General features: G+C 34.1%; 3 protein-coding genes across 21 annotated transcripts in view; 2 read left to right on the forward strand and 1 right to left on the reverse strand.

Annotated features, from left to right (window-relative positions):
• The window catches only part of LOC148615271 (sperm-associated antigen 17-like), a 33,836-nt gene extending 28,707 nt beyond the window's left edge, over positions 1-5,129 (forward strand). For 7 of the 9 annotated variants that reach the window (XM_088590042.1, XM_088590043.1, XM_088590048.1 and 4 more), the window contains 6 exons: positions 8-154; positions 422-529; positions 1,695-1,840; positions 2,757-3,017; positions 3,655-4,170; positions 4,788-5,129. In XM_088590042.1, the coding sequence (XP_088446168.1) occupies positions 8-154; positions 422-529; positions 1,695-1,840; positions 2,757-3,017; positions 3,655-4,161 (1,169 nt within the window). In that variant the 3' untranslated portion in view covers positions 4,162-4,170; positions 4,788-5,129. The remainder of the gene's footprint in view (positions 1-7; positions 155-421; positions 530-1,694; positions 1,841-2,756; positions 3,018-3,654; positions 4,171-4,787) is intronic. The other 2 variants (XM_088590050.1, XM_088590051.1) reach the window with 2 other exon arrangements.
• A 7,878-nt stretch (positions 5,130-13,007) lies between these two features.
• LOC148615272 (uncharacterized) lies at positions 13,008-15,838 on the forward strand. The gene is made up of 4 exons (XM_088590052.1): positions 13,008-13,398; positions 13,677-13,800; positions 14,364-14,842; positions 15,137-15,838. Exons 1-4 carry the CDS (start codon positions 13,244-13,246, stop codon positions 15,600-15,602), a joined length of 1,224 nt encoding a protein of 407 aa, XP_088446178.1. The 5' UTR covers positions 13,008-13,243; the 3' UTR covers positions 15,603-15,838.
• A 2,049-nt stretch (positions 15,839-17,887) lies between these two features.
• Positions 17,888-25,948, reverse strand: part of LOC148615273 (uncharacterized) — a 146,553-nt gene continuing 138,492 nt past the window's right edge. For all 11 annotated transcript variants that reach the window (XM_088590056.1, XM_088590053.1, XM_088590055.1 and 8 more), the window contains 4 exons: positions 25,067-25,230; positions 24,588-24,859; positions 21,969-22,297; positions 17,888-21,758 (listed from right to left, as the gene is read on the reverse strand). In XM_088590056.1, the coding sequence (XP_088446182.1) occupies positions 18,895-21,758; positions 21,969-22,297; positions 24,588-24,859; positions 25,067-25,230 (3,629 nt within the window). In that variant the 3' untranslated portion in view covers positions 17,888-18,894. The remainder of the gene's footprint in view (positions 21,759-21,968; positions 22,298-24,587; positions 24,860-25,066; positions 25,231-25,948) is intronic.

Raw genomic sequence — 25,948 nt, forward strand, 5'->3', positions numbered from 1 at the left:
TTTACAGTATACCCTGAAACTGTGCCTTCTAGAGGAGGTATACGCCCAGGTAACCCCACCCCAGCACATGCAGCAGGTCAGGGGTCACCAGCACCTATCAGGCCAGACAATCCTACCCCAGTACATGCAGGAAAAACTGTTGGTGGTAGGCCTAGTATGTATTATTGGAAAAAGCATTGTTATCAGAAGCAAAACTTATTATTTACTTTTTATATTGTTATTAGGTAATTTGAACTGGATGCTTAATGTAAATGATGGTAGATTCATATTTACAATATATTTCATTGTAAAATAGCTTTTTGCATAACTGCACTGCTTTTTAAATATACAATACACTGAGCAAACATATAGATGCTGCTTCTTTACTCATATTGGTACGGGATTTAAAATTGCACTATGTCATTTATTTTCTCCATTTTAGCCAATCCTACACCTAAGCATGCTGGAGGTATGGAATCTCCCTCGGATCTGCCATCTCAAGTTGACTACCCTGCAGTAATAATGGAACATCCCACGCTGGAGGAAGGGTGTAAGTCTGAGCATAGTTTCTTTCTCAAATCACTTATGAAATTATGTAGATGCAAAAGGCAATACATGATGATATAAACTTTCAAAGTTAATTTTGTAATTTATAACTCTTTTCTTAGGAAAAAAGGAGGACGTTGTTACCATTGGACTAATTGTGACATAGGTTTTTTTAATCTTTTAGAATAGTTTACAAAAGGATGAAATTTTCTTTATGAGGGTCATGAAAATAGAGTCTAAAATAAATTGTATTAAATGAAGTTAGAAATAAAGTGAGTACCATATTTTGGTGTGTATAATGCACATTTATGTATTGTGTGCAGTGCAATTTTGAAGGTCAAAACATGTGAAAAAAAGTTTTTTTAGACATAGATTGCAGTAAAATTTTGTAAGACAGAAGATCGATATTTTGCACTTGATCGGTCAATTTATGTACTTTGATCAAGTATTTCCTACGTAAATGTGAAGGAAAGAAACTTATTTTCACACTTTAACATCATGTTAAGATCAGTAGCTACATAAATTGGAAAATTTTAATTTTGAAGCATGATAAAATTGACACAGGATGCATGAAATGGCTTATAAAACAAAATCAAAGGTCGGGAAAATTGGACATTTCCAGTTTTGGTTGTTACTCAAATTTTGTAATTTTTCTTTTCAAAACATACTTAAAAGAAAGAAAATTGATAGAAACAATCAACATAAGTTTCAAATTAGCCATTTTTAGCTGCAAAAGCTTTCAATAAGGAGGGTTTGACAAAAAAAGGACTTTGTTACTTATTGGTTTTCAGTCGTTTCATTTTAATCTCTAAGCATGTTTTAAGAAAGAAATATTGTACCACCTATATCTGAAACATGTTATTAATACATTCAAACTTGATTTGAAGACAATATCTTTTAAAATTCAATTCTTAAAGATGTTTTTGATAATTATATAAACTTTCTTTCAGTAACTTATCACTTCCAGTTTGTTTGTTTACATTACGCAATCTCTTTTCTCTTATAAAAATCTTTTATTTCTTGGCCAAATCTTACATATTGAGGCATAATACAAACTCTCATTGACTGGAAATTAAATATGCACATAATACACACCAAAATACAATTCTTCAGATCATGACAATATTGTAGAAATGGTTGTATATATAGTATGTTTTGTCTGTCTACAGATACCCAGGATGAGATTGTTACTGGAGGGGACCAGGATGATAACATGATCCGAAGTCTGAAGATGGATGTTACAGGACAGCCTCGTAGGAACCCAGTACCTGTACCTCCTAAAGGTGGAAAACCTGGGGCTATACCTAACACTAGGGTAGGTCATATATAACCTGGTGCTGTATTTAAAACTAGGTTATGTCACATAAAACCTGAGGCTATACTTAACACTAGGGTATGTCACATAAAACCTGGGGCTATACTTAACACTAGGGTATGTCTCATAAAACCTGGGGCTATACTTAACACTAGGGTATGTCACATAAAACCTGGTGCTGTATTTAACACTAAGGTATGTCACATAAAACCTGGGACTATACTTAACACTAGGGTATATCACATAAAACCTGGGGCTATGCTTAACACTAGATTATGTCACATAAAACCTTGGGCTATACTTAACACTAGGGTATGTCATATAAAACCTGAGGCTATACTTAACACTAGGGTATGTCACATAATAACCTGGTGCTGTATTTAACACTAGGGTATGTCACATAAAACCTGGGGCTATACTTAACATTAGGGTATGTCACATAAAACCTGGGGCTATACTTAAGACTATGGTATGTTACATAAAACCTGGTGCTGTATTTAACACTAGGGTATGTCACATAAAACCTGGGACTATACTTGACACTAGGGTATGTCACATAAAACCTGGGACTATACTTAACACTAGAGTATGTCACATAAAAACCTGGGGCTATACATAACTTACCTTAAGGGGCATACTTAATCACGTATGATTTGCATTGAGAAAACATACCACATTCTGTCTTTAACATGGCCAGACAACTAATTTAGATTAATTCTGAAAAACAGAACCAACAACAACAACAACAACAGGCATTTAGTATAAAATAAAGGACCTTGAGTTATCAATGATATCCTGTTTATCAAGTTCCCAGATACATGGCTAGAGAGAATCATTTAAATATTTGTTCTTAGTATTAATTGTGTGGTTTGAATGTAATACAAAACTTTAGATTTGGTTTCTGTTTTATTTTTAGTTTCAAATGGTTGAAGATCCAGTTAAAAGAAAAACAAAGAACTCTCTGACTGTAGGCTCATCAGTCAAAGGTCAAATGGAGTTGAATCAGATGAAAGGACTTATACTGCTGCCCCTGGAGGCAGACTTTGGAGTGTTGAAGGAGGGCAATACATACAGCTATACTGTCAACTTGAAAAATACTGGTGTAGAGTCATGTCGGTTCAAACTAAAACAACCACCCCCTTCAACTGGTCTCCGAGTGGTATATAAACCAGGACCAGTAAGTGTTAATATATAATGACTTAAGGTAGATCAAACCTATCACAGCATTCTTTTCTGTTTTCTTGTAAAATCATTCAGAAGTATGTAATGAGCAAATAGTGTTTGAAAAGATGCAAAAAACTTGTCTTCAAATTATTCAAATAGAATTTTTTGGCATAAACTTTTATATGGTAAAATTACAAACATTAATTTTATTAATCTTCTTTCAAGGCGAGATAATTGACATAAATATTTTCTGTATAAATATAATGAGAATTTTAGTTTTTTTAATATTACAAAAACAACTACAGTGACCCTCAATTTTCTTTTTGAAAAATGAAATAATGACAGATGACTGTTCTGTATACAAACTTATAAGGAATATTATCGACCAGTTTTTAGTATCAAGAGAAACTGTGAAAATATATAGAATGTTGTAAAAATTGCATTAATTTAGGCTCAATTATCTCTAACATTGAGTTTAGTGTCCTATGTTTTTATCTTAAAATTTAACAGTATGCTTGTTCAAGGTCAACTTTGAGCAAAAATAGAAAAATCTATCTGTTAAAATTATTATGTATAATCTACAGAAAGTTTCTGATGAATTGAATAAATATGAAACATTGCTGGATATATATTTGTCAACATTTATTTAGATTGCAGCAGGAATGAAGAGAGAGTTGAATCTAGAGATATATGCTATAGCTGTAGGAGTTGAAGGTGAATCAGGGGTTGGTTCAGTAAGTCATGACCTTGAGATTGTCACAGAAACAGATGTCCTATTCCTACCAATATCAGCAACAGTTCTAACAGCCTATGAGTATGAGAACAGAGAACCCAATAGTCCACATGGAGTTCAGTCTCCTGGTACCAAACTGGTTTCTCTCAGACCCCCAGCTACAACGGGTATCATCAGACCTAGGAAGGAATCAGTTCTATCAGGTAGGGAACCAGTACGACGACAGGAAGTCATGGCTGTTCAGAACACCCTCAGACCTGTAAGGCCACCACCTTATAAAAGTATTGTACGTCCAACAGAGGAAGATTTGATGTCTGGTCAGAATTCTTTTAGGCACTCTCGACCTCCAGCTTACTCTGGTATCCTGCCTCACACACAGGACCAGTTAATGTCGGGTCGATCCTCACTTAAACCATACTATTAGGTTTTGGTGGTAAGTGGGTGTAGATTTTTTGCTGGTGCTACAGTGATGTCTGTAAATATGTTGTTGGTGTTGGAAATAATAAGTTGCTAGTATTTTTTGTTATAAGCTACAGTTAATACATATGCAATGGTGCATTAGTTCCATGCATGAATTCTGTACAAGAGCTTAAACTGTTAATATTTGCCAGATTTGTTTTTTGTTTTTTTTTGTTTTTTTTGTTTGTTTTGGTTTCCTAACCATATACACTAGTTGATATATAATGTGGTGACTTGAATTCCATTGCCATTCTTATGTCTGTTGTTCAGTATATCAGTAACTTATTAAGGGAATGCCATGCTTCTTGTTTGGTGCTATAGATTTGAAAATAGATTTGCTATAGAACACATGCATTTTTTTGTTCAAGATCTTTATTTATAACTATTTTCATCTTTATTTGTTAAGTGTAGAAATTTTAGATGTCTTTATTAAATAACATAATATTAAAAAAAATAAGAAAAAAAAGCAAATTGCAGATTGATTGTAATTTTTACAGTACTTCATCCTTACAACATTACTATGTAAGATGAGAGACTTTTCTGATACATTGTATTTGTTATGGTATATAGTTTTTGTTCTTCCATTTTCAGGCACAGTGTAGTAAAAGAAATAGAGTGTCTGTTACATGTGATACTAGAAGATAATTTCAGTCCAAGTTGCCTTGGGACTGTGATATTGAGCTGTCCAGAGTGATTTATTAATTGTGATGCGGTCCATCTATTTTATATGATTGTGATTAGTAATTCTGTGATATGAAACTATTTACACATTTAATATATTGTAAAAGTACTGAATTTTTATGTGATTGTTTGATGTAAATTTTCATCGAGATTTTTTTCGGCATTTGTTACCTACTTTTTAGATTTATTGAAAAAAGGGTGGAAATTTACATCACAACTTTTGCTGGATTTATTAAATTATCATGTCTAAAAGTATTGTTTGTTTTTTTCTATGCACCCTGTAGCAAATTATAATATGGCTATTTTTAGGCAAAAAGATTCTAATTTAAGCAGATGTTATAAATATATAGATAGATTTATTCAGACATCAAGTATGTACTTTACAACATAATATGAATACAATAAAATATTAACAGTAACATCATAAAACTTAAAACCAGTTACAAAATCCTTATCATATAAAGACATGACTTGATAGATAAAGTTAAAATAGCTTATTTCCAATGGGGTCCCTTGTTTAAAAATACAAAAAGGAAAATATAATAATTGATAAATGAATATCAGGTTATATATACATATAATAATTGTAGTTGTAGTTGCAACAATATTTTGCAAAGAGTCACATAAATCTAATACATTACAGAATCACTATTTTCTCTGTTTTTGGTTTCTTCATGTAAAAAATGTCTTTACTGCTGATTTAAATGGAGATTTGTTGGTAATATTCTCTATTGTTAGGCCAAATATAAAATTCCTGTTACATGTCTGAAAAAGAAATGGGTCAGTAGGTCAGGATTTTTTATTGTATTTTATTTACTTATTTTTTCCCAAATTTCACTCACAGAAATCATCTTATTAACCACCTGGATTGTGGAAATCGAAAATTGATTACCATCTGTAAAATGTGGGGACTTTTGGTGGTACTTTTTATTGTTTGTTAACCTGAAAATAAGTCTGTCAAGGCACGAGTTCTTCAGGTAAAGGGTAACTTAGGTACAATTTTATTTGGCCTTAATGGTAAGCCATTCCAGTCATGTATAGCATTATAAGAAAAACTTGTTTGGAGTTTTTAGAACGGAATAATTAAAATTTGAAGCATTTCTTGTATTATTGTTATTCAAACTTGCACAGAGATATTCAGAAGCTTTTCCATGAAAAATATTAAATACATGATTATTTTTAAGTTGGATGACTCTGTTACATACAATATGTTTATTTTTTCTAAAATCTAGATTTCTTGCACCAATATATAATATTTGATACAATTTGTACACAGTTTAAGTATTTATCTATATATACCAGTACACCAAGAGATTTAACAAAATTAGTTGAATCAATAACATGATTATAACAATTAATAACCCAAAATTGGCACCCTGCAAAAAGTGTTTACATAGCAAATCAAGCTATCAGTAGGCTTTTGTTATACATTGGTCTATCAATCAGTAGAAAATATATAATGCATTGGTCAAGTAATCAGTAGGCAATATGTAATACATTGATCAAGTAATCAGTAGGCAATATGTAATACATTGGTCAAGTGATCAGTAGGCAATATATAATATATTGGTCAAGCAGTCAATAGGCAATATGTAATACATTGGTTAAGTAATCGGTAGGCAATATATAATACATTGGTCAATCAACCAGTAGGAAATATGTAATACATTGGTCAAGTGATCAGTAGGCAATATGTAATACATTGGTCAAGCAATCAGTAGGCAATATATAATACATTGGTCAAGAGTAATCAGAGAACCAAGGTTATAGCGGTAATCAAAAGAATGCAATCCAGGGACAAAGACCAGACATGGAAAACAGACATACACAACAAAGATCATAAAGTAACTAAAATCATACACACAAAGTAACAAAAGCAAATGAGCAGCTAGGACTCCACTAAAAACTGGGAGCATGGACCAGGTGCAGCGGTAGGGTAAGCATCCCCTGCTTTTCTAGAAACACTTGCCGAGTTGCTCATAAAAAGTCAAGTCCAGGGTAGACAAACGAGGAAAGGAAAACTATGACCCATTGAATAAATCAGTTTTCATGGTGCTGATGGATACACCATGATCCACGAGTTCATGATGACGACGATAAAACTTCTGTAGTGATGACTTTAATCTTGTAGCAACATAACCCTGTTCTAGAAGACTATTTGTTAAGAGTTCTAACACGATACAAAAAGTCTGTATAGTTTCGGCAAGCTCTGGCATAACGTATGAGTTGTGATATGAACACTCCATACGCAGGTGCTGAAGGGATGTTGCCACAGATGAAAGGAAAGTTGACAATTTTGAATGAAAAGTCGTCACGTTTGTCGTAAAGTTTGGTCAATAGTTTTCCTTTACCATCGATTTCTAAGTGTAGGTCAAGATATGAGGCTTCACAGTGTCTGTAGTATCCTTTATCTCAAGTTCTTTTGGGTAGATGCGATGTATCAAATCCACGAAATTTGGATTGTTTAAAGATAGTACATCATCTATATAGCGGAAACTGAGATTGAAGGATCTAGCCAAACGATATATTTTCTTTCGGATCAGATCAGCTATGAAGTCAGCCTCATAAGAGTCAAGGAGTAGGTCAGCAAGTAAATGAGCACAATTTGTTCCCATTGGAATGCCGACCGTTTGTTGAAAAACACGTCCACCACATTGGACAAATATGTTGTCCATTAAAAATTCCAGCATTTTGTAAACATCTTCCTCTGTATATTTGGAAGATGATTTGAAATTATTTCTTACAAAGTATGAGGAATCTCTGCCAAGAACTATATATTTGTATCTAGGTGTACCATCTTTTTTGGAAAAACAACGATGTATAATGTTTTTAAGTCGGGATTTTAACTGAGTATGGGGAATAGAAGTATATAGTGTTGAAAAATCATAGGTTTAAAAGCCATTATATTAAGATAATAGTCTTGAACTGATTGTCTCCAAAAGATCTTTCGAATTTTTCGGGATCCACATTGAATTAATACCACTACAGGAGTAACAAGTGTTGTGGTAGGACTGCATGCCCTCTTTGACAGTTGTGAGTATAGAAGTTAAATGTTTTGAAAGAGGTTTGGTGGTACATTTTGCAGATCCAGCTATGAAATGTTGTTTGTATGGATTCTTGTGAAGTTTAGGAATCCAGTACATAGACGGTAAATCACAGTCATCGTCCCTGGTAGAGAGACCAAAAGAGGATAGTACAGATTTATGGTTTTCCACAATCTCTTCTTTGGAGAGAGTGGTAGCAGTATAGGTCTTGTCACTGCTATTATTTTCTACGTCTACCTCTGATAATAAACATTGGATATAAAACGTTTCGCAGACAAAAACGATGTTGTTTCTGGCTTTGTCTGCTGGTACGACAACATATTTGTCATGTATAGTAGACAATGTTTTTGCTACATCGGGGTCAAATATGTTATACATTGGTCAAATGATCAGTCAGCAATATATAATACATTGGTCAAATGCTCAGTCAGCAATATATAATACATTGGTCAAATGATCGGTCAGCAATATATAATACATTGCTCAAGCAATCAGTAGGCAGTATGTTATACATTGGTCAAGAGGTCAGTAGGCAATACATAATACATTGGTCAAGAGGTCAGTAGGCAATATATAATACATTGGTCAAGAGATCAGTAGGTAATATGTCGTACATTGGTGAAGAGGTCAGTAGGTAATATGTAATACATTGGTCAAGAGACCAGTAGATAATATGTAATACTTTTTTTTCAGTAATATGGCAGGTTTTTCATGGCAGAGAGTAAATAAAGTCTCTTTTTAAAAAACATCCACACTCACTGTAGTGTCCCGCGTAGCATTTGGCAAAGCGTTCCATTGAAAGGCAGCAAGTCTATCAAATCGTCTTTCACCGTATGACTTTGTTCGGGTAGTTGATGTTTCTAACAAAGATTGAGATCCCGATCTCAAAGATCTATAGATTTTAATCAGTTCTTGGATGTAAAACGGAGCTTTGCTTGTAAGAGCTTTGAAAACGTACAGCAACAACTTGAATTGACAACGGTAAGAGACGGGGAGCCAATGGAGAGATTTCAGCACTGGGGTAATATGACCTAATTTCCTTTTCCTTAATATATCTAGCGGCGGGATTTTGAATTCGCTGTAGCCTTTGAATTTCACCACTTCGGAGTCCATATAAAAGTACATTCCCGTAATCAAGTCTTGATATTATCATCAAGCAAACAGGACTTTTACATGCGTCTTCTGTGATGTAACGACGAATAAGGCCAATATTGCGAATCTGATGAAAGCAAGATTTTGATATTGCACTGATCTGTTTTGTCATCGAGAGTGTTTTGTCAAAGTAGACTCCTAAGTTCTTAACATAATCAGTATTACTTACGATGTAAGTAAAACGAAGACTACAGTTCGAGAGGTCTTTGGCTTTATGTTTTGGTGCGAAAATAATCAGTTCGGTCTTATCTTCATTCAGCTTTAGCATATTACTACACACCCAGAAGCTTATATCGGAAAGGCAAGATTCAAGTCGCTCAGATATCTTGTTCCAGTTATCTAGCGGTTGTACAACTAGATATACTTGCGTATATAAGTTCTTCTTGGCATGTGGTGTTAAATGTGGATTTTAGTCTTTCGAATTGTCTTCTGCGCCTCTTCCTTATGTTATACTTTCGCCTTCTAATCTGATCTTGTCTGGTTGGCACGGATATCTTGATCTTCAATTTAGCCAAGTTGATGATCGGATGCTATATCAGCATCTCGATAAGCTCAAACTGCTGTCATGTTTTTTCACCATCTCCTGGTGACTGTAATGTGGTCTATCAGATTTCTAGTTTTCATCTCTGGAGACATCGGGCTGTTTTATGTATATGCTTGTGAGGGAGTTGGAATGTCGTGCCTCCTAGGACCAGATCGTTCTGGGAGCAAAAATCTGCCTTCTGAGTTCTCCATTATCGTTGATGTTACCAATTCATTACTTCCCCGTGATGTGTTCTCTCCCTGTGTTATCTTTTCAAACTTTGGCATTCATTTCACCTATTACAATCGAGATGCCCCAAGTGTTGTTCTTGGGTAGCTTGGAGCTGGTTGTAAAACTCTTTTTTGTCTTCTTCCTCTGCTACGTTGGTAGGAGCGTAACATTGAATGACTGTTACTTTTTGTATCTTTGACATAAATCTTGCCACGATAAATCTTTCACTAACAGAATTCCATTCGATGAATGGTGATTTGGCCTTCATGTTGAGTGAGATTTCTACTCCATGTTGATGGTTGCCATCCTCGTTTTGTTGTCCAGAGTACGTACAGTCGAGTTAGTATTGAAGGTAGTATGACCGCTCATGATGATGTCTATCTAACTTCGTCCAAAAATATCAAGGTTGTAGCGCTCCATTTCTATTGCAGCCTGAGCAGCTTTTCCGGTGTCGTATTGTGTCTCCATGCTCCAGCTTGCAATCATCGAGGTAGTCTTACGGGATAAAAGTTTCATCGGCGAATGAGAAATTATAGTTAAGTGAAATCGAATGTATTTTGTAATACATTTACACATATCACAAGTATATTTCAGGAATGCTGCATTGGTTTCAGATCATATAGTGAAAATATTAATTAGTTTCGTAATTAAATGTATTATGTAAAAGATGCATATATAAAGAACGGTATATACATGTGATGTATTATCTTCAACAGATATAAAGTGCTATGGAGTAATATTTACAGTTTAATTTTTTCTTTCTTTTTTTCTACCTAAACTTTTTCTCATGAAAAATAGAATACAACATTTTTTTTCATCATTAAGCAACTTCATTTATATTTTTTTCTTGTCACAGCAAATTTTTTTCTTTTATTTTTCTTTAAATTAATATATTTTGTTTTCAAAAACATCCAAGCCCCCCCTCAATATGAAAATGGTCGTTGCCTAATCAGTAGGTAATATGTAATACATTGGTCAAGCTGTCAGTAGGCAATATATAGAACATTGATCAAATAATCAGTAGGCAATATGTAATACATTGGTCAAGTAATCAGTAGACAATATGCAATAAATTGATCAAGTATTCAAAAGGCAATATGTAATACATTGGTCAATTGATCAGTAGGTAATATGCAATACATTGGTAAAGCAATCAGTGGGCAGTATGTATTTCTTTTGTCCAGTAATCAGCAGGCAGTATGTAATATATCATGCCTTTCATTAAGAGGTGGTACCAGGTACTCTTACCCTTCTAAGCTACCGGAAGGTTCCTCCAGAATTTCAAAATTTCATAAAATTTTAAAAAAGAGAATGATGAAAAGGAACCCCTCACAAAATAGGTACCTTAATTGCAAAACATTAATTAAAGTCCTGAATACATTGATCAAGTAATCATTAATCAGTAGGCAAAGTATAATACATTTGTCAAGGAGTCAGTAGGCAATTTATATTTTAAAAATTGGTCAAGTAAACCGTTTGCGATAGGTAATACATTGGTCAGCCAATCATTGGGCAATATTTAACTCTGGACAAGCAATCAGTATCATATCCTACTGGTCAAGTAATCAGAAGGCAATATGTAATACACTGGTCAGTCAATCACTAGGCAATATGTAATACACTGGTCAGTCAATCACTAGGCAATATGTAATACACTGGTCAGTCAATCACTAGGCAATATGTAAGTGTTGAAGCAATCAGTAGACAATATTAAACACTGGTCAGGCAATCACTGTACATTGTTAATATGTGCATTCATTGATATTTACATTAAGCAATATGTAACAAAGGGCAATCACAATTTGTAACGTAAATGTTTAGCCCAGAACAAGCAACAGTCGAAAACTGTAAGTGCCACACAAGGCAAGCATTGATAGTATTATATTCAGGGCAAGAAATTACAGTTGATAGTTAAGCAAATAAGACAATCAATGACAGTAACAACAGGCAATACAATATATACCATTCACAGTCATAGGTCGTATGCACTTTATAACAAAAAGGGCATGCTTAAAGAACTAGCAGAATGTTACCTTTATAACAGGGCCAAGCTTTAAGAAATAATAGAATGTTACCTTTATAACAAAAGGGGCAAGCTTACAGAAATATCAGAATGTTACCTTTATAACGAAAGGGGCAAGCTTTAAGAAATAGCAGAATGTTACCTTTATAACAAAAGGGGCAAGCTTACAGAAATAGCAGAATGTTACCTTTATAACAAAAGGGGCAAGCTTACAGAAATAGCAGAATTTTACCCATTGGGCAAGCAATGAAAGTACATGTAGTTAATATGTTCCACTCACGACAGACTGTTACCATTCACACATAAGACTAGTTTTGTAGATATGTAAAACACATGTCAACTTATAACATCATTACACAATGTGGTACACTGAACAAAAACAGCAAAATATTTAACTGACTGCACACAGCATGATGTTGCGCTAAGACCCTTTGAAGTTTTTTTTTTTCAAGTACTTTACGGTGAAAAGTTAAAATCGTCCGCAGAACTCCTAACGCATTATAAAAACATTTAAAAAAAATATATTAGAATATTCTTTGTTATATTAAAGTATAATTGTATTAGGATATATGGTATTCGAGCTTAAGTACATTGTACGTCACCGTTCAACTTGGGTTTTTAAAGATAATTTTAACATAAATTTGATGTATCCAAGGTAATATCTTATTATACTTTTAGGTTTTAGGTTTTTTTTTATCAACATCTATAATTCATTTTAAAGTTGAAAATGAATTTTATGTGGTAAGAAGTACTAACCACTTGAGCTGTATCCCGCTTAATCAAATCGTCGGTGTTCTCTAAAAGGTAAATAGAGTTAAGCATCAGCAACTAAAACTGACACAATGAAGTTACTAGTATTTAAAATAGGAAATTTTAACCAAGTTGAATATATAAACTAAAACTTTTTATTATATACGACAGGCGTGTCTTCCGTTTGTCAATAGATGTACATTTTATATATAACTGTAAAATGTATAATACATGTATTTGAACGCCGTGAAGCCTCCATGTAACAGGGGTTTACAGATATAACTACTGTCTCAAACGTGAAGCCTCCATGTAGCAGGGGTGTACAGATATAACTACTATCTCACTATTGTTATCAACTATATTTCACGTGATTGATATTATCTCTTCAAATCCTTAGATAAAAATATTTATACATTGTCAATAAATAGCAGGGATGTACTGAGATAAAACTACTGCCTCCAACGTGAAGCCTCCATGTAGCAGGGGTGTACAGATATAACTACTGCCTCCAACGTGAAGCCTCCATGTAGCAGAGGTGTACAGATATAACTACTATCTCACTATTGTTATCAACTATATTTCACGTGATTGATATTATCTCTTCAAATCCTTAGATAAAAATATTTATACATTGTCAATAAATATGGAAGAGGAAGGAGAGTCCAGACAACAAAAGAAAGTTCGGATATTGGCCAAAAAGTTCGTCAAAAGATTCTCAAAAGGATTCGGCAGTGGAGTCGTATTGTATACTGGCGTTAAAATTGTGTCTGCGTTGTTACGAAATCCGTTTCGGGAAAGGTAAGTGCATTCACCGCATGACCCTAGAGGGAAAGTTTTTTTTTTGCTTTTTTGTCTTGTTTTTGTTTTTATTATTTTTTTGTCTTGTTTGTTGTTGTTGCTTGTTGTTATGTTTTCATTGTTTTGCTTTGCTTGTTTTTCTGTTTCTGTTTTCTCCATTGTGGTTTGCTGGAATACGATTGATGATCCTTGTTAAAAATGTCACGTTTAAAGCAACTCAGTTGTTTGTGTTTTTCTTGACTTCATTATTTTGTGTTATTTGTGAATCTTTACTTCAGATTTCCTGCCGTTCTGAAGGAGATAATATCTACTGACTGCCTTAAGCTAGCATCCTTTTTTGGTCTTTATCCAAGCGTTTACGAATTTGTCAGAGAAGTTCTTCAGTTAAAAAGGAATAAAAAGGTAAGCTGGTGGTGTATTTTTTAATTGTTCAAAAGGTTCGAGACCTTGGCTAATGTGAACATCCTGATGCATCATACCCACACAAACAAGAAAAACTAAAAACGCAAACATAAATACGACAACCCCAACAACCAGAGAACGGTAAAAAATGTCGCTTCGTCACTTGAACACGTTTCATAGTTCAGTTTATAAAAAACAGTATTAAATTGTATTTTTGTCAGCTAAAATTTTCAATAATGATGTGAATCATTTTACGGTCGCAGAGGATACGCAGCTTTGTTTGCATCATTACAAAGACTAGAATTGCGAGAAAGATCATTTATTCAATATTTGATTTCTAGCAAGAACATATTACACAATAATGAATAACCATATGAATAAATGACATTACAAGATGCAAAGGTGGGGCCTAAAAGTGACAAATATCCCTGCAAAGGGACCCCCCACCCACAAGTATTAAAACTGTATATTGATTTATAGTGACCCTGTAGAATAGTCGTTGTGTTGTAAGTTGTACTAGATCTTTCTATATATAGATCTCGATAGATATAATCTATTTTTAGGATGGATGGAATAACTGTATAGCTGGTGGCATTGCAGGATTAACTATCATCATAGAAGATCCCACCAGACGACAAGTGGTGACACTGTTTGCCATCGCTCGTGCATTCGGTGCACTTATATCTACCTTAGTTACCAGAGGACAAATTCCATATATACAGTTCAGTGAGACTGCTCTGTTCTCGCTGTGCTGTGGTTTTCTAGTGTATGCCGTGGCCCTGAACCCACAGCTTTTATACACAGGATATTACTACTCCGTCCTTAAGTGGTCCAGAGACTATACAGACAAGAAACTCAATGTCTTATTCAGAAACCCTGGGCCTAAGTTCTTAACCTGTTCTGAGGTTGGACTACACGAAGACAGCTGCACGAGACATGCTTTTAAAGATTTTTTTCAGAGTATTCCAGCATTCGCTAAGTTGTATTTTCCAATTCACGTAACACCGGTTGTTATCTTCAGAAGAAAATTACTATTGGAGAGGTGAGTGGGTTTAGTAAACCGCAATAAACTTTGGCATTGCAAACTGAAAAAGAAAAGGAACATAGCGACAGTCAAAATATTTTTTACCACACTAAATACCATTGTACTCAATTCACGAGTTTGGTGCCGGTCCCAAAACGCACAGTTCACTTTTAAGAAAAATAAATTTGTGACTAACTTAGGTTTTCATGTGATACTAACATTTACTACGTGTATCCCTTTTAAGTTTTAAAGCTTCTGTTTTGGGAAACGTAATAGTTGTCCACATATAAAAATTGTGTTATTTACTTTTAGACCAAAGCGAGTTCTGAAGTCGCTGGTGAAGAACACAGTATTCTCGACTGCTTTCCTCGCCACAATGGTCATGTTGGCCAAGTACGTCATCTGTTTGCTGAGGAACTTACAGCACCAACCTCCACCATTAAAGACCCACATTCCAGTTTTAGCCGGTTTTGCCTGCGGGTTGAGTGTCCTCTTAGAACGGGCAAACAGGCGGAAAGAATTGACACTATTTCTCATCCCACATACACTGTACGCGTTATATCAATGGGCATTACAGAAGAAAGTCATCAGACATATACGATATAGTTCTGTAGCTTTATTTAGTCTTTCTATGATTTCTATCATGCACGCTTATGAGCGAGAACGAGACTCACTTTCTATGTTATTGAATGGACTATTAAGGTACTTCGTTGGTGAGAGTGAAAATCGGATACCAAGACCCCAAAGAACGAGGAACTTAAGTGACATGGTTGGATAGGCATTTGAAAACATAGTGATCATCACATTTCTCTTAATCAATTTGTAAGAAACACGGCTTATTATTTTATGAAATATTTTGAAATGTTAACAATGCATGGATTTATTACGTTGTTGTTGATATTTTTGTTGTTTTCTTTTCTTCTTTTTTTTTTGTTATAGACTATTGTTGCATATATGCTTTCTCGTTTAATTGTCACATAAAATCTCACAAAATAATAAAATACTCAGTTTTAATGGTTTGGATTGAGTTATTCCTCTTAGTTCATATTTTGGATATGGCTTCCAAACCACTTGACGAGTGACTGGGGCACAAAGAATAAAATTAAAATAGTGGTAACATAAGTAATTTAGGTTAGGGACCCAGAACGTTCAACAATCTTAGAATATAATCTAAGAACAACGACCAGGTGAAAAAAATAACCAAAATAACACATATATTTAAACAAAAGTCAATGAGCAACATGGACTCCACTAAAACTTGGAGCATAGGCCAAGTCACGGGTTTGGAGTAAGCACTTTTGCTTTTCTAGAAAAACCCACCAACGGGATACACAAAGGAGTAAAAGAACACTATGGCAAAATGAACAAATTGTTTCTCCTGGTGCAAACGATTTACGAGTTCACTTTTGTAGTGATGACTTCGATGTTGTAGGGACATACCATTGTTCTAGAAGACTAATTGTAAGATTAGCACGGTACAAAGAGTCCGCGTAGTTTCAACAAGCTGTGGCATAGCGTCTGAGTTGTGATATGTGATGCAAGGAACAGATAGGCAGTGGTGAACACTGAAAATGTCCATGCTTGTGTACTACAGAATTCGTTCAAACTTTGAAGGTGTTTATTGAGATGTTATGCAAATTTTCTCAACGGCATGCTAATTTTTTTGCGATCTGAATAAAGTGACAGTAAGATTTGTCAGTGGTACTTTGCTTACGCAGCATCTATTCTACTTCTGTTTGGCGTATATCTTTAATTTAATTCGCCTAGAATGTTTTTGGGTGTACAAATGTTGTTTTTGTTTTTGTTTTTTTATAAAAATGTATATCAAAGTTATTTAAGTCCCGTCGACCTTTATTGTATTTGGCGTTTGCTCTTGCTCAATACCACTTGTATGGTGATTCTGAACTGGCAAGGACCAACGAATTCACAGATCACCGTCACTTGAACTTAGTCAGAAATTTAGACCTCAAATCAGTTTTTTTTTCTGTCATTTACGATTACTCCTTTTCGCGTGTTATCAGCTATTGACGTCAGTTGTACATAATGTGTTTAAATTGGTGCGGTTCTTTTGCTGATGACGATAAAAACAATCTTGGACCATCTTAAGCCATTTTATATCATTTCTGTTTCTAGATCATTAGCTTTAATTTTCTACATAAAAACATGGGGACATTTTTTTAATTAATCAAATTATGGTATGTTTGTTTCGGTAACAGAAACTTTGAAAACCAGAGCTTTTACCCTCCCGACGAGAGCTCACTTGGATATAAACGTGTTATAAGAATATTGTTCTGATTATTGAAGTCATTCGCTGTTCTGCCTAGCCACATGCTGTAACGCTTTGGTATCTCTTTAATACATGTTTTTGTCCATCACCGTCTCCAGTGTTATTAATTGAATTGGAATAAAAACAATATATACATGTACTCTTGCTTCCCTTTACTATTCTTGGACAAGAAGCCTTGACATGAAAAATCCATTAGGATCTTTCTTAAAATTAAATTCTTATATGATACTGTATCAGATATATATATTTGATGTCAATGTCTAAATGTCTGTTGAGTAACATTATGTCTCTGATAATACTGAATTGCAGAATGAGATTGCTGAGTACTGAATTGCAGAATGAGATTGCTGAGTACTGAACTGCAGAATGAGATTGCTGAGTACTGGATTGCAGAATGAGATTGCTGAGTACTGGGTTGCAGAATGAGATTGCTGAGTACTGAACTGCAGAATGAGATTGCTGAGTACTGAACTGCAGAATGAGATTGCTGAGTACTGGATTGCAGAATGAGATTGCTGAGTACTGAATTGCAAAATGAGATTGCTGAGTACTGAACTGCAGAATGAGATTGCTGAGTACTGGGTTGCAGAATGAGAGTGTTCAGTTTTTGTCTAGATTTTTGTTTTATTTTTGGTTACTTCATGTTATTTATGTTGTCTTCTACTGTTTACAAGGTAAATAATGGTTACATTAGATACTAATGAGTTCCAGCAGGGACTCCCTGGTTTGGGTTATTCTGAATAGCTTTGTGAAATACCAATATGATAACAAAGATAAATGTTTTATATTATTTTATTTTGACCAAGTTATGGGTTTATCATGACTTGATACAACAGTATCAAATGTATATATATAATAATAATAATAATGTTCAGTAAACAACCCTTTGCTGTCTACAGCAGTTCCCATGGCAACACAATAGTTACCATGACAACATTGCAGCAGGTTAATTGCATAGATAAACATACAGAATTTTGTACATTTTCCTTCATTTAGAGGTGTCATAAAAGAGTTCACAACCTATAGGTAACCTTTATAATTGCATAGGAAGGAAATAAACCCTCCATTTATATTAAACAAGAAAATCAGCTATTTAGAAGAGGAAGTGTAAAATAAAAAAAATAAATAAGTATAAAAACTATACGTAATAGCACTTTCAATAATTACTTCTTTACATCTGATTGACAATTAACTGCATATTCTACCAAATATAACTTGGCAAAAAATAATTTGTTAATTGTTTTAATATGTACAATTTAAAATTTTGATTGACAAGAGAAAGACTAAACAATTTCTTTTCTAAATTCTTAAAAATGTACAAAATTACAAATAAGACATAAACAATATACACAACATGTATTTTACACATGTTTAAGACAATATCTACACATTTATTTACACATTACACATTTACAATTTGAGTATTATATCATTTATTACATAAAATTGTAGATATACAATTTTTTTCCACAGAGTATATCAACCATTTTACGAGGTATTTTTCTAGTAATATATTAAAATGATCATTTTAAAAATTCCCACCACAGAATTATCCCACATTCAACCATCTTCTTTAATTCCAAGCAAGTTCGCTAAATTTGGTTAATATTCAATAGATTTTTCATATTAAAAACAGGATTTTTGAATCAACAAAATTTCTGTTTTAATATGAAAGGCTTTGTTAAAAGATATAAAAAACAGTATTTTTATCCCAAACTTTGACAGAAATATTCCTATAACAGACAGACAGACAATGGAAGACACAACCAACATATATCACAGTTTATACAAATGTAACCTCTGTATCAACGTAAGTCCAGGATTCATGATCTGACGAATGATTTGGTGAAATCTGTACGTTTCCTGAACTTCGACTAGAGGCATCAGAGTCATCACTGAAACTGTCTCGTGCTTGGGGGCCACCCAAACGTCTGTGTGAAACAGATGACGTAGTCAAAGGAATGTTTGCACTATTTTCAGTATTTGAGCTGCTACAACTACTGTTACTTGAGGAGCTCATACGAGCATTGTCGCGACGAAATGGGGGAGGAGGCTGATAAGGTGGAGGAGGTGGGCGACTTTCTGTTGCCTGAGAATTACTTGGCGACATTTGTCCTGATCTGTCATAAACAGATCGTAAGTTTTTGACACTCCATGGCAACTCAGTATCCCTTTTAGGGGTATTATCCCTTGACAAATTTTGTGAGCTTGTAACATCCCTTGATGCTGATGGAACTGAGTCTCTTTTTGATTTCCATACAATAGTATTCTTTGATTCAAATTTGTTGGTTGCACTACTGCTTTGTTGAGCACTACTTCCCCTAGCACCACCAAGATAACGAGGTTTGGGAGTTATATCTCTTCTTTCAAAATCTCTGGAGTATGAATTAGAACGATCCTGAGAAAGTGATGAATCCCGAGATTTGATAGAGTATCGTGACTCAACCGATGTATCTCTACTCTGTTCATTTGAGCTTCTCCGTGATTGAGCACTATAACTTTGAGCAATACTGTCTGAAGTTTTGGGGAAGAAGTGTCGACCAGTGACAGGACTGGAATCTGATCGATCACGACGATACGGTGGAATCTGTTGGTTTTCTGTAACAGTGTCTGATGAACTATTTGATACACTAGATGATGAATAATTTAATTGTTTATTTGGAGCTGTATTCCTATTAGCACCAGTTGAAAGTCTATCATTAGCAAGTGGTGATTTTTCTCTAGTTGGACTCCTATGAGCCCACATACCTGCTTTATCAGATGAGTCACTGTAACTGCGATGTAAACTACTTGGGGACAACAAATGACTGTCCTTAGAAGATTTACTGTCAGGCACGTTATTAGTACTTTTTTGTTCATAGGCTTTCATTGACTCCTCGTAAATCTTTTTTGGATCTTTTTTACACACTATTAATTCCTCCTCACTACTGTCAGAAGTCTCACCTTCACTCTCCTCCTTTTCATCAATTACCTCCTCCTTTCTTGGAACATCTTTATGTTCCATGTTTTGAACACTAGGGCTATTCAAATGCTCCTCCATGTATTTGCGTAGTGATTCTTCATACAATTGTTTTGCAAGTAAACTTGCCTCTTTCTGCTTTTGGCTATCTTGTTCTGATATTTCCAAAGGAATTCCATGCTTAATCATAAATGTTCTCTGACAAGCCTCATCATAAGAAGGCGGTTTTTCTGGTCGGCTTGGAGAACTTGATAGTGTTCTATTGATATCACCATCACTGTCACTTTTAACTAAAGGAAATGGATGTGTAGTTAACTTTGGGACATGAAGTTCTGAATGATGGTAGTCTTGGTTTCTCTGCTCACTCCCAGAGCTACCAGAATCAGTACTATTCCTGCGTACTTGAGATAAAATGGCACTGTCATGACTTGCACGCATTGGGGCTATTTCACGTTTATGCTGTTTCTGATGATTTCTTAAAATGACGCCAGGAGGTGGCGATGTACCAAGTCCATATTTTGTAAATGCCTTCATGGGCATATTTTGTCTAATGTCATTAGTAGAAGCACTAGAACCATTTTTCAACATAGGTGAGTAATGTTCACTGTCTTTTTGATCGTGAAATTCACAAGCAGTAAGCTGATATCTGGGTCTGATTATGTCCTCAGCTTCTTTAAAACTGTCTGATCCTGAACCCTTACTTGCATTAGAATAGTCCAGAGGAAAAGATCTTCTAACAGAAACATTCTGTTTAGATGAGTCAGAATTGAACACTTTATGGGAGGTTTTAGGTGACACTGGTGGTGACACAAGGTAGTTGGCACTTTTCTTAGAACTGTTTGACCTCTTTGCACTACTCAAATGACTACCAACTGATGCATCATCCTGACTCTCCTGAATTCTGTTGCTACACGCACTCCAAACCGAGAATTGTGATTCATGTGAAGGTATAAATGATGAACATGATGATGAATGAGGAATACCACTGTCAATTGAACTACCGGTAGAAAGTCTTGACTGAGGTGACATTGGTGGGTTACTTTCTGTTACAGAAGATTGTCTTGTAAGTTTCCCACTGTTACCATGACGCTGAGTTTGGATTTCACACTCAGATACATAGTGTTTATTGCTAGATTCCTTATTCTCATCGAAATACAAATGAGCACCACTAGAAGATTTGGTTAATGTTCCAAAATCTGCATTATGCACATGTAAAAACTGAGTTTCTCTTTCTATATCTACCATATCTTCAAGAGATCGTAAAGACTCACAAGAGGCCCGTTTCAATTTCTGATAATTCTCAGCACTATAACTTTGGGTCATATGATTTCTAGCACCTTTATCAATGTCTTTTTCCATTAAATATTCACGTTTCTTATTTTTTCGTGGAGGTGGCTTTGGATTTTCAAATGCAGTATCGTAACTCCGACTCACAGTATTTTCTGTATATTTCAATTTCTCAGAATCTCTTTCCATATATTGTGAAACACTTCTGTTATAATTTTTCCTTTCTGACAAATTTTCAGTACTACCATCCTCATCGTAAAGCTGAGCATCACTCAGCGTTAATCCTGAGTCTCTACTAAGATTTGAAGGAGATAGATGACTTTTCACAAGGTTAGGACTATGATCCAGATCTCCGATGTATAAATCACTATCTATAGATAAGTTGTCTGGTCTCATACCACCTGTAAAAAGTAATATATCAATGTACTATATAATTAAACACACCTAAAATTTGGAGTTGTACCATATATTTCTTCTTTTTGTTGGAAGTAACATACATTCCTATAAGCAATTAGAGTTACCTCCCTTACAAAACAAATCAGTTAAGGATGTTAGTTTTTCAATTTCATCTTTTTTTTCCAAAAATGCAATGAATTATGAGATAAACTTACTTCCTGAGTCCTGTGCACTAAGGTAGCTATGCATGCTGTCTGAGTCTGTACTTGAATCTCTACACTTCTCTTCACCAAACAGATGGAGTGTCTCGTCACCAAATACTGCACCACAATTATCTATGAGGTACATTATTGCCTTATGTGGTGTTTGATTTGCCATTGGATCCTTAACTTGTTCCTTTGACCAAAGAATACTTGGAGTGATGCACACAGCTAGATTGTATGATGTCATCATGTTCTCACTGTGTTTATCTTGTATGTGGTGTAGAACACAGATTAAATGGCGTAAGAGGTCAAAATTTGATGGTGGAATTTTGAACAACAACCTGCAAAAAGGAAAGATGTTCAGCATCATCTATATACCTTTCTATCATTTAGATAGCAGTGTTTTATCTATGTTCCCAGTGTGATACCAGTAAATTTCAATAATTCACAATGTGAAATAAATTCGGGAATTTCACTCTCGGACTTTCTACCGCCAAAACATCACAACTTTGATATAAATCCGCCTACCGCAAAATTTAAAATTCATGTTGAAAATATAAAATATTATAAATAGGACAATCCATTGTTTATCACGAATAACAAAAATAAGATCACTCATGCCAAGAACACTTGAATATTTAACTCATTTGCGGAACAAATTCCACAAACTTGTCAAATCTAAGTGTTCTTTGGCACTCATGATAATATATTTGTTATTCCAATTAATTATCCTATTATTAATGAGCAAAGTTACACAATTATGCAAGTCGAAATTTGCAACAACAGAAGTTTTGATTTTATTTTATTTTGCCTTAACTTTCTACTATCAGAGCCGTTACCCTGATTCAAAGTATACACAGAACTCATCAATTCTCTTTAGTTTTCAACTATTACATCTTATGTAAAGGTCCATTTTCATTCAATCTCAAAGTTAAGTGTTAGATCTAGATGCAGACATTTTATTTTATTTATGACATTGTTTGAAATTTTTTGTCTCTTTGTAGTTACTACACCTATAGAACAATAATTATGTGATAATTACAGGTAAGCCTGAAGGATCCTAGATAATATCTGGTATTCAACAGGAAAAAGAGAAATCAGATTTCTGTGATAACAAAAAATCTCTTTTTATCATAAGCTATAACTCCAGGCATTTGTATTAAATAAGTAAAATCATTTTATCCCTTTCTATTTGTTAAAGCTGTTTAAATGTAAATTTTATTCAAACATTGTAATTTTGTGTAATGTTATTTTACACCTGAAATAACTTGCCATTTACCTTGACAAAGGGAAATAGTTACACATTATTTTTTCCTCCCTAAAAATTGTCCATAAAATTGAGTTATTAATGTACACCTGTCTTTCAAAAAGCAAACTGAAATGTCATATTCAGTTGAAGGGTTTCTGTTTCAAGTTTTGATAAGAGAGAGTCACATTAACATTTTCTTAACATCAATTAATACTGTATGTAATTATTTGCAGTATAATCTCTTCATTAAGTAGAAAGAATTTCAATTCGAGTTGATGAAAGACCAATGTGTCCTAGAACTGACCTTAAAAGAATGGTTTTCTAGGTGTGGCTCTTATTGGAAGTTTTTTTTTGTGCTTATCATTACAGTAACTAAATTCTCACACTAAAATAAACCATGCCCAAAATCTTATAACAGTAATCAGTCACAATTGTGAGAATTAATTTTTTTTGTAAAGACATAACTTAAGTGTCAACATCCTTTAAAGGTAGTTAAGTTTTATGGATGCTAAATATAAAATCAGATATGGTCTAATAGGTAGTGACATCAACAGTTTTTATTATTTTAAGAAGTTTATGGTGATGAATTAAGACTGGTGGTACTTTTATATAATGTAACTTCACTCCTTGTATTAGGTTAGATAAGTGGGAACATAAAATGCCTTAAAGCTATCGTCAAATAGATACTGATCTAAATGTCCTCATGTGTTGAACCTTTACCTTTAATTAAATCAAAATTAAACTTGGAAATTCACTCCCCTTAATTACTGTGATTATACTAATTGAACTATTATATAGGTAAGAGTGAGGTCACATCGGTCAGGTCGTAGGTCAAGCAGGTCAGATTCACTGACACTTATGAATGTTAGAACAAATTTGACATACCTCAACAAGGACACGCTTTTTTAACACCAATTTTTTTAATGTTAAAATATTTTACACATATAATTTCCTTTATATTTTATTATAAAGCGGAAAAGGTCATTGGATATATTTATTAACGCTTGGTAAATTTAATAATTACAATTACTATGAACACACTTTATTACTGTTATTACCGTAGTTTGAGGTCAATGACCAAACATTTGTATGCTTTTTACTGAAGAATTTCTATACTTGCCTTATTGTTTAATGACAATAGAAATTTTTGGTCTGAGTGCACTATACCTAAATAAGGAGTTAAATACTAGACTTATCTTATACTTAAAGAAGGGTGCTAGAATTTATCTTATTTTATCAGATACATCAGACAGACAGTAATCTGAATTGTTATAAGGAGTTTGTGAGACTCTATCACCCTTTGTATGAGTGCCACTGTAAATGATTAACTAGTTACTTTCTTGGTATTCCCCAGTCCTTACAGTATTTCTATTGATACTTACTGTTTAACTTTGTTCATCTTGTTTGGAGAATCATCCTGCTCACTGAGAGCCACCCATTCATTATAATGATCCTCCAACAGAAGGCAGTGAGGTAAACTACGGAGATATTCCTTCAGGACAGCCCCAACAACCAACGTCTGAAGGTTGTCATCCAGAACTTCCTCGCCTTCATCAAGTTTATCATGTATTTCCTTACACTTCAGCTGGTTAGCTGATTTTCTCAGAATACCTTTTGTGTAAGGGCCATCACGGTACATAATTCGAAGCAAGTTCTGAAAAGATCAAGAAGAAACCTTCAGTTACAAAGTACTAAGTAGATATTATTTCAACGTAAAAAATACTTTTCTTTGAATAAATTCAATTTCAATAACTAAATTCTTTAAAATGTTGTTTAAAACATGAGCCTTTGCAACTTTACACTACTTTGCAAATATTGGATGATTTAATATACATTGTGTATGATCTTTTATGAAGCTTACCATCACTGCTTTTGGAAGACCCTCTTCCGTCACCAAATCTTCCAGAGGCTTTCCAAACAATTTCCCAGTTGGTGAAGAATTATTATTCTTATCATCCTTTCCTCTACGAAAAATACTGAAAGGGGAACGCCGAGATTTTTTCATACTCTTCCCAGAATTTTCATCTGTAAAGAGAAACACATTGAATAGAATCAGTTATTCTGAAATGTATAAATGTAGCAAGTTCAAGTTACAATGAGAGTAAGTAATGAAATACATGTACTTACAATATCGTACAAAATCCAAGTCATCAAGACTTTTGATTTTACGAATTCTAATATGCTTGGAACGCATACTTCCTCACAAAAACAAAACTTGGCTTTCAATATCCAATTTTACATTGTAAATAGCACAAAGACGAATCAGATGAATTCCTAAGACATTCAGAATATTTCCATCTTCACAAAACATAAAAGAGACAGGAAATAGTTTCCTCTTTCCTGAACATTATTGGGTACATGACTGGGGTATATACAGTGAATCATGTACAGGTCTATGATTAATTGTAATTCTACCTGTATCTATCAATCAAACCAAGTCAATTTGTACCTGAAGGCTACCTGCTGAACACCTACGTAATAAATACAGGTAAATTAGTCCCCTATCATGTCAAAATCATAAAAAATACACAACCTCTGGACTAAAACTGACCCCTATTGGTATTACATGTATATAAAGTTTACATGTACATGTTTGCCACCATACAAATGTTCATGTACAATGTAGGTATTACAGGAAATCTGTCACTGCAAAGAAAATATGGTCATATGACTTGTTTAGTGTTTTTTTCTTCTTTTTTTTTTCAGGAGGTACGGGGAGGTGGAAGTTCTATCTTATCATACA

Source organism: Perna viridis, chromosome 6 (assembly GCF_037379345.1).
Source record: "Perna viridis isolate PV_CMFRI_1.1 ecotype Kerala chromosome 6, ASM3737934v1, whole genome shotgun sequence".
Lineage (NCBI taxonomy): Eukaryota > Metazoa > Mollusca > Bivalvia > Mytilida > Mytilidae > Perna > Perna viridis.

Excerpts from the sequence above, each read along its gene's own strand:
- LOC148615272 (XM_088590052.1), top strand. The coding sequence starts at position 13,244 with ATGGAAGAGGAAGGAGAGTCCAGACAACAAAAGAAAGTTCGGATATTG. Across the intron at positions 13,399-13,676 it reads CGAAATCCGTTTCGGGAAAG|ATTTCCTGCCGTTCTGAAGG; the intron begins GTAAGTGCATTC and ends TCTTTACTTCAG. Across the intron at positions 14,843-15,136 it reads AGAAAATTACTATTGGAGAG|ACCAAAGCGAGTTCTGAAGT; the intron begins GTGAGTGGGTTT and ends ATTTACTTTTAG.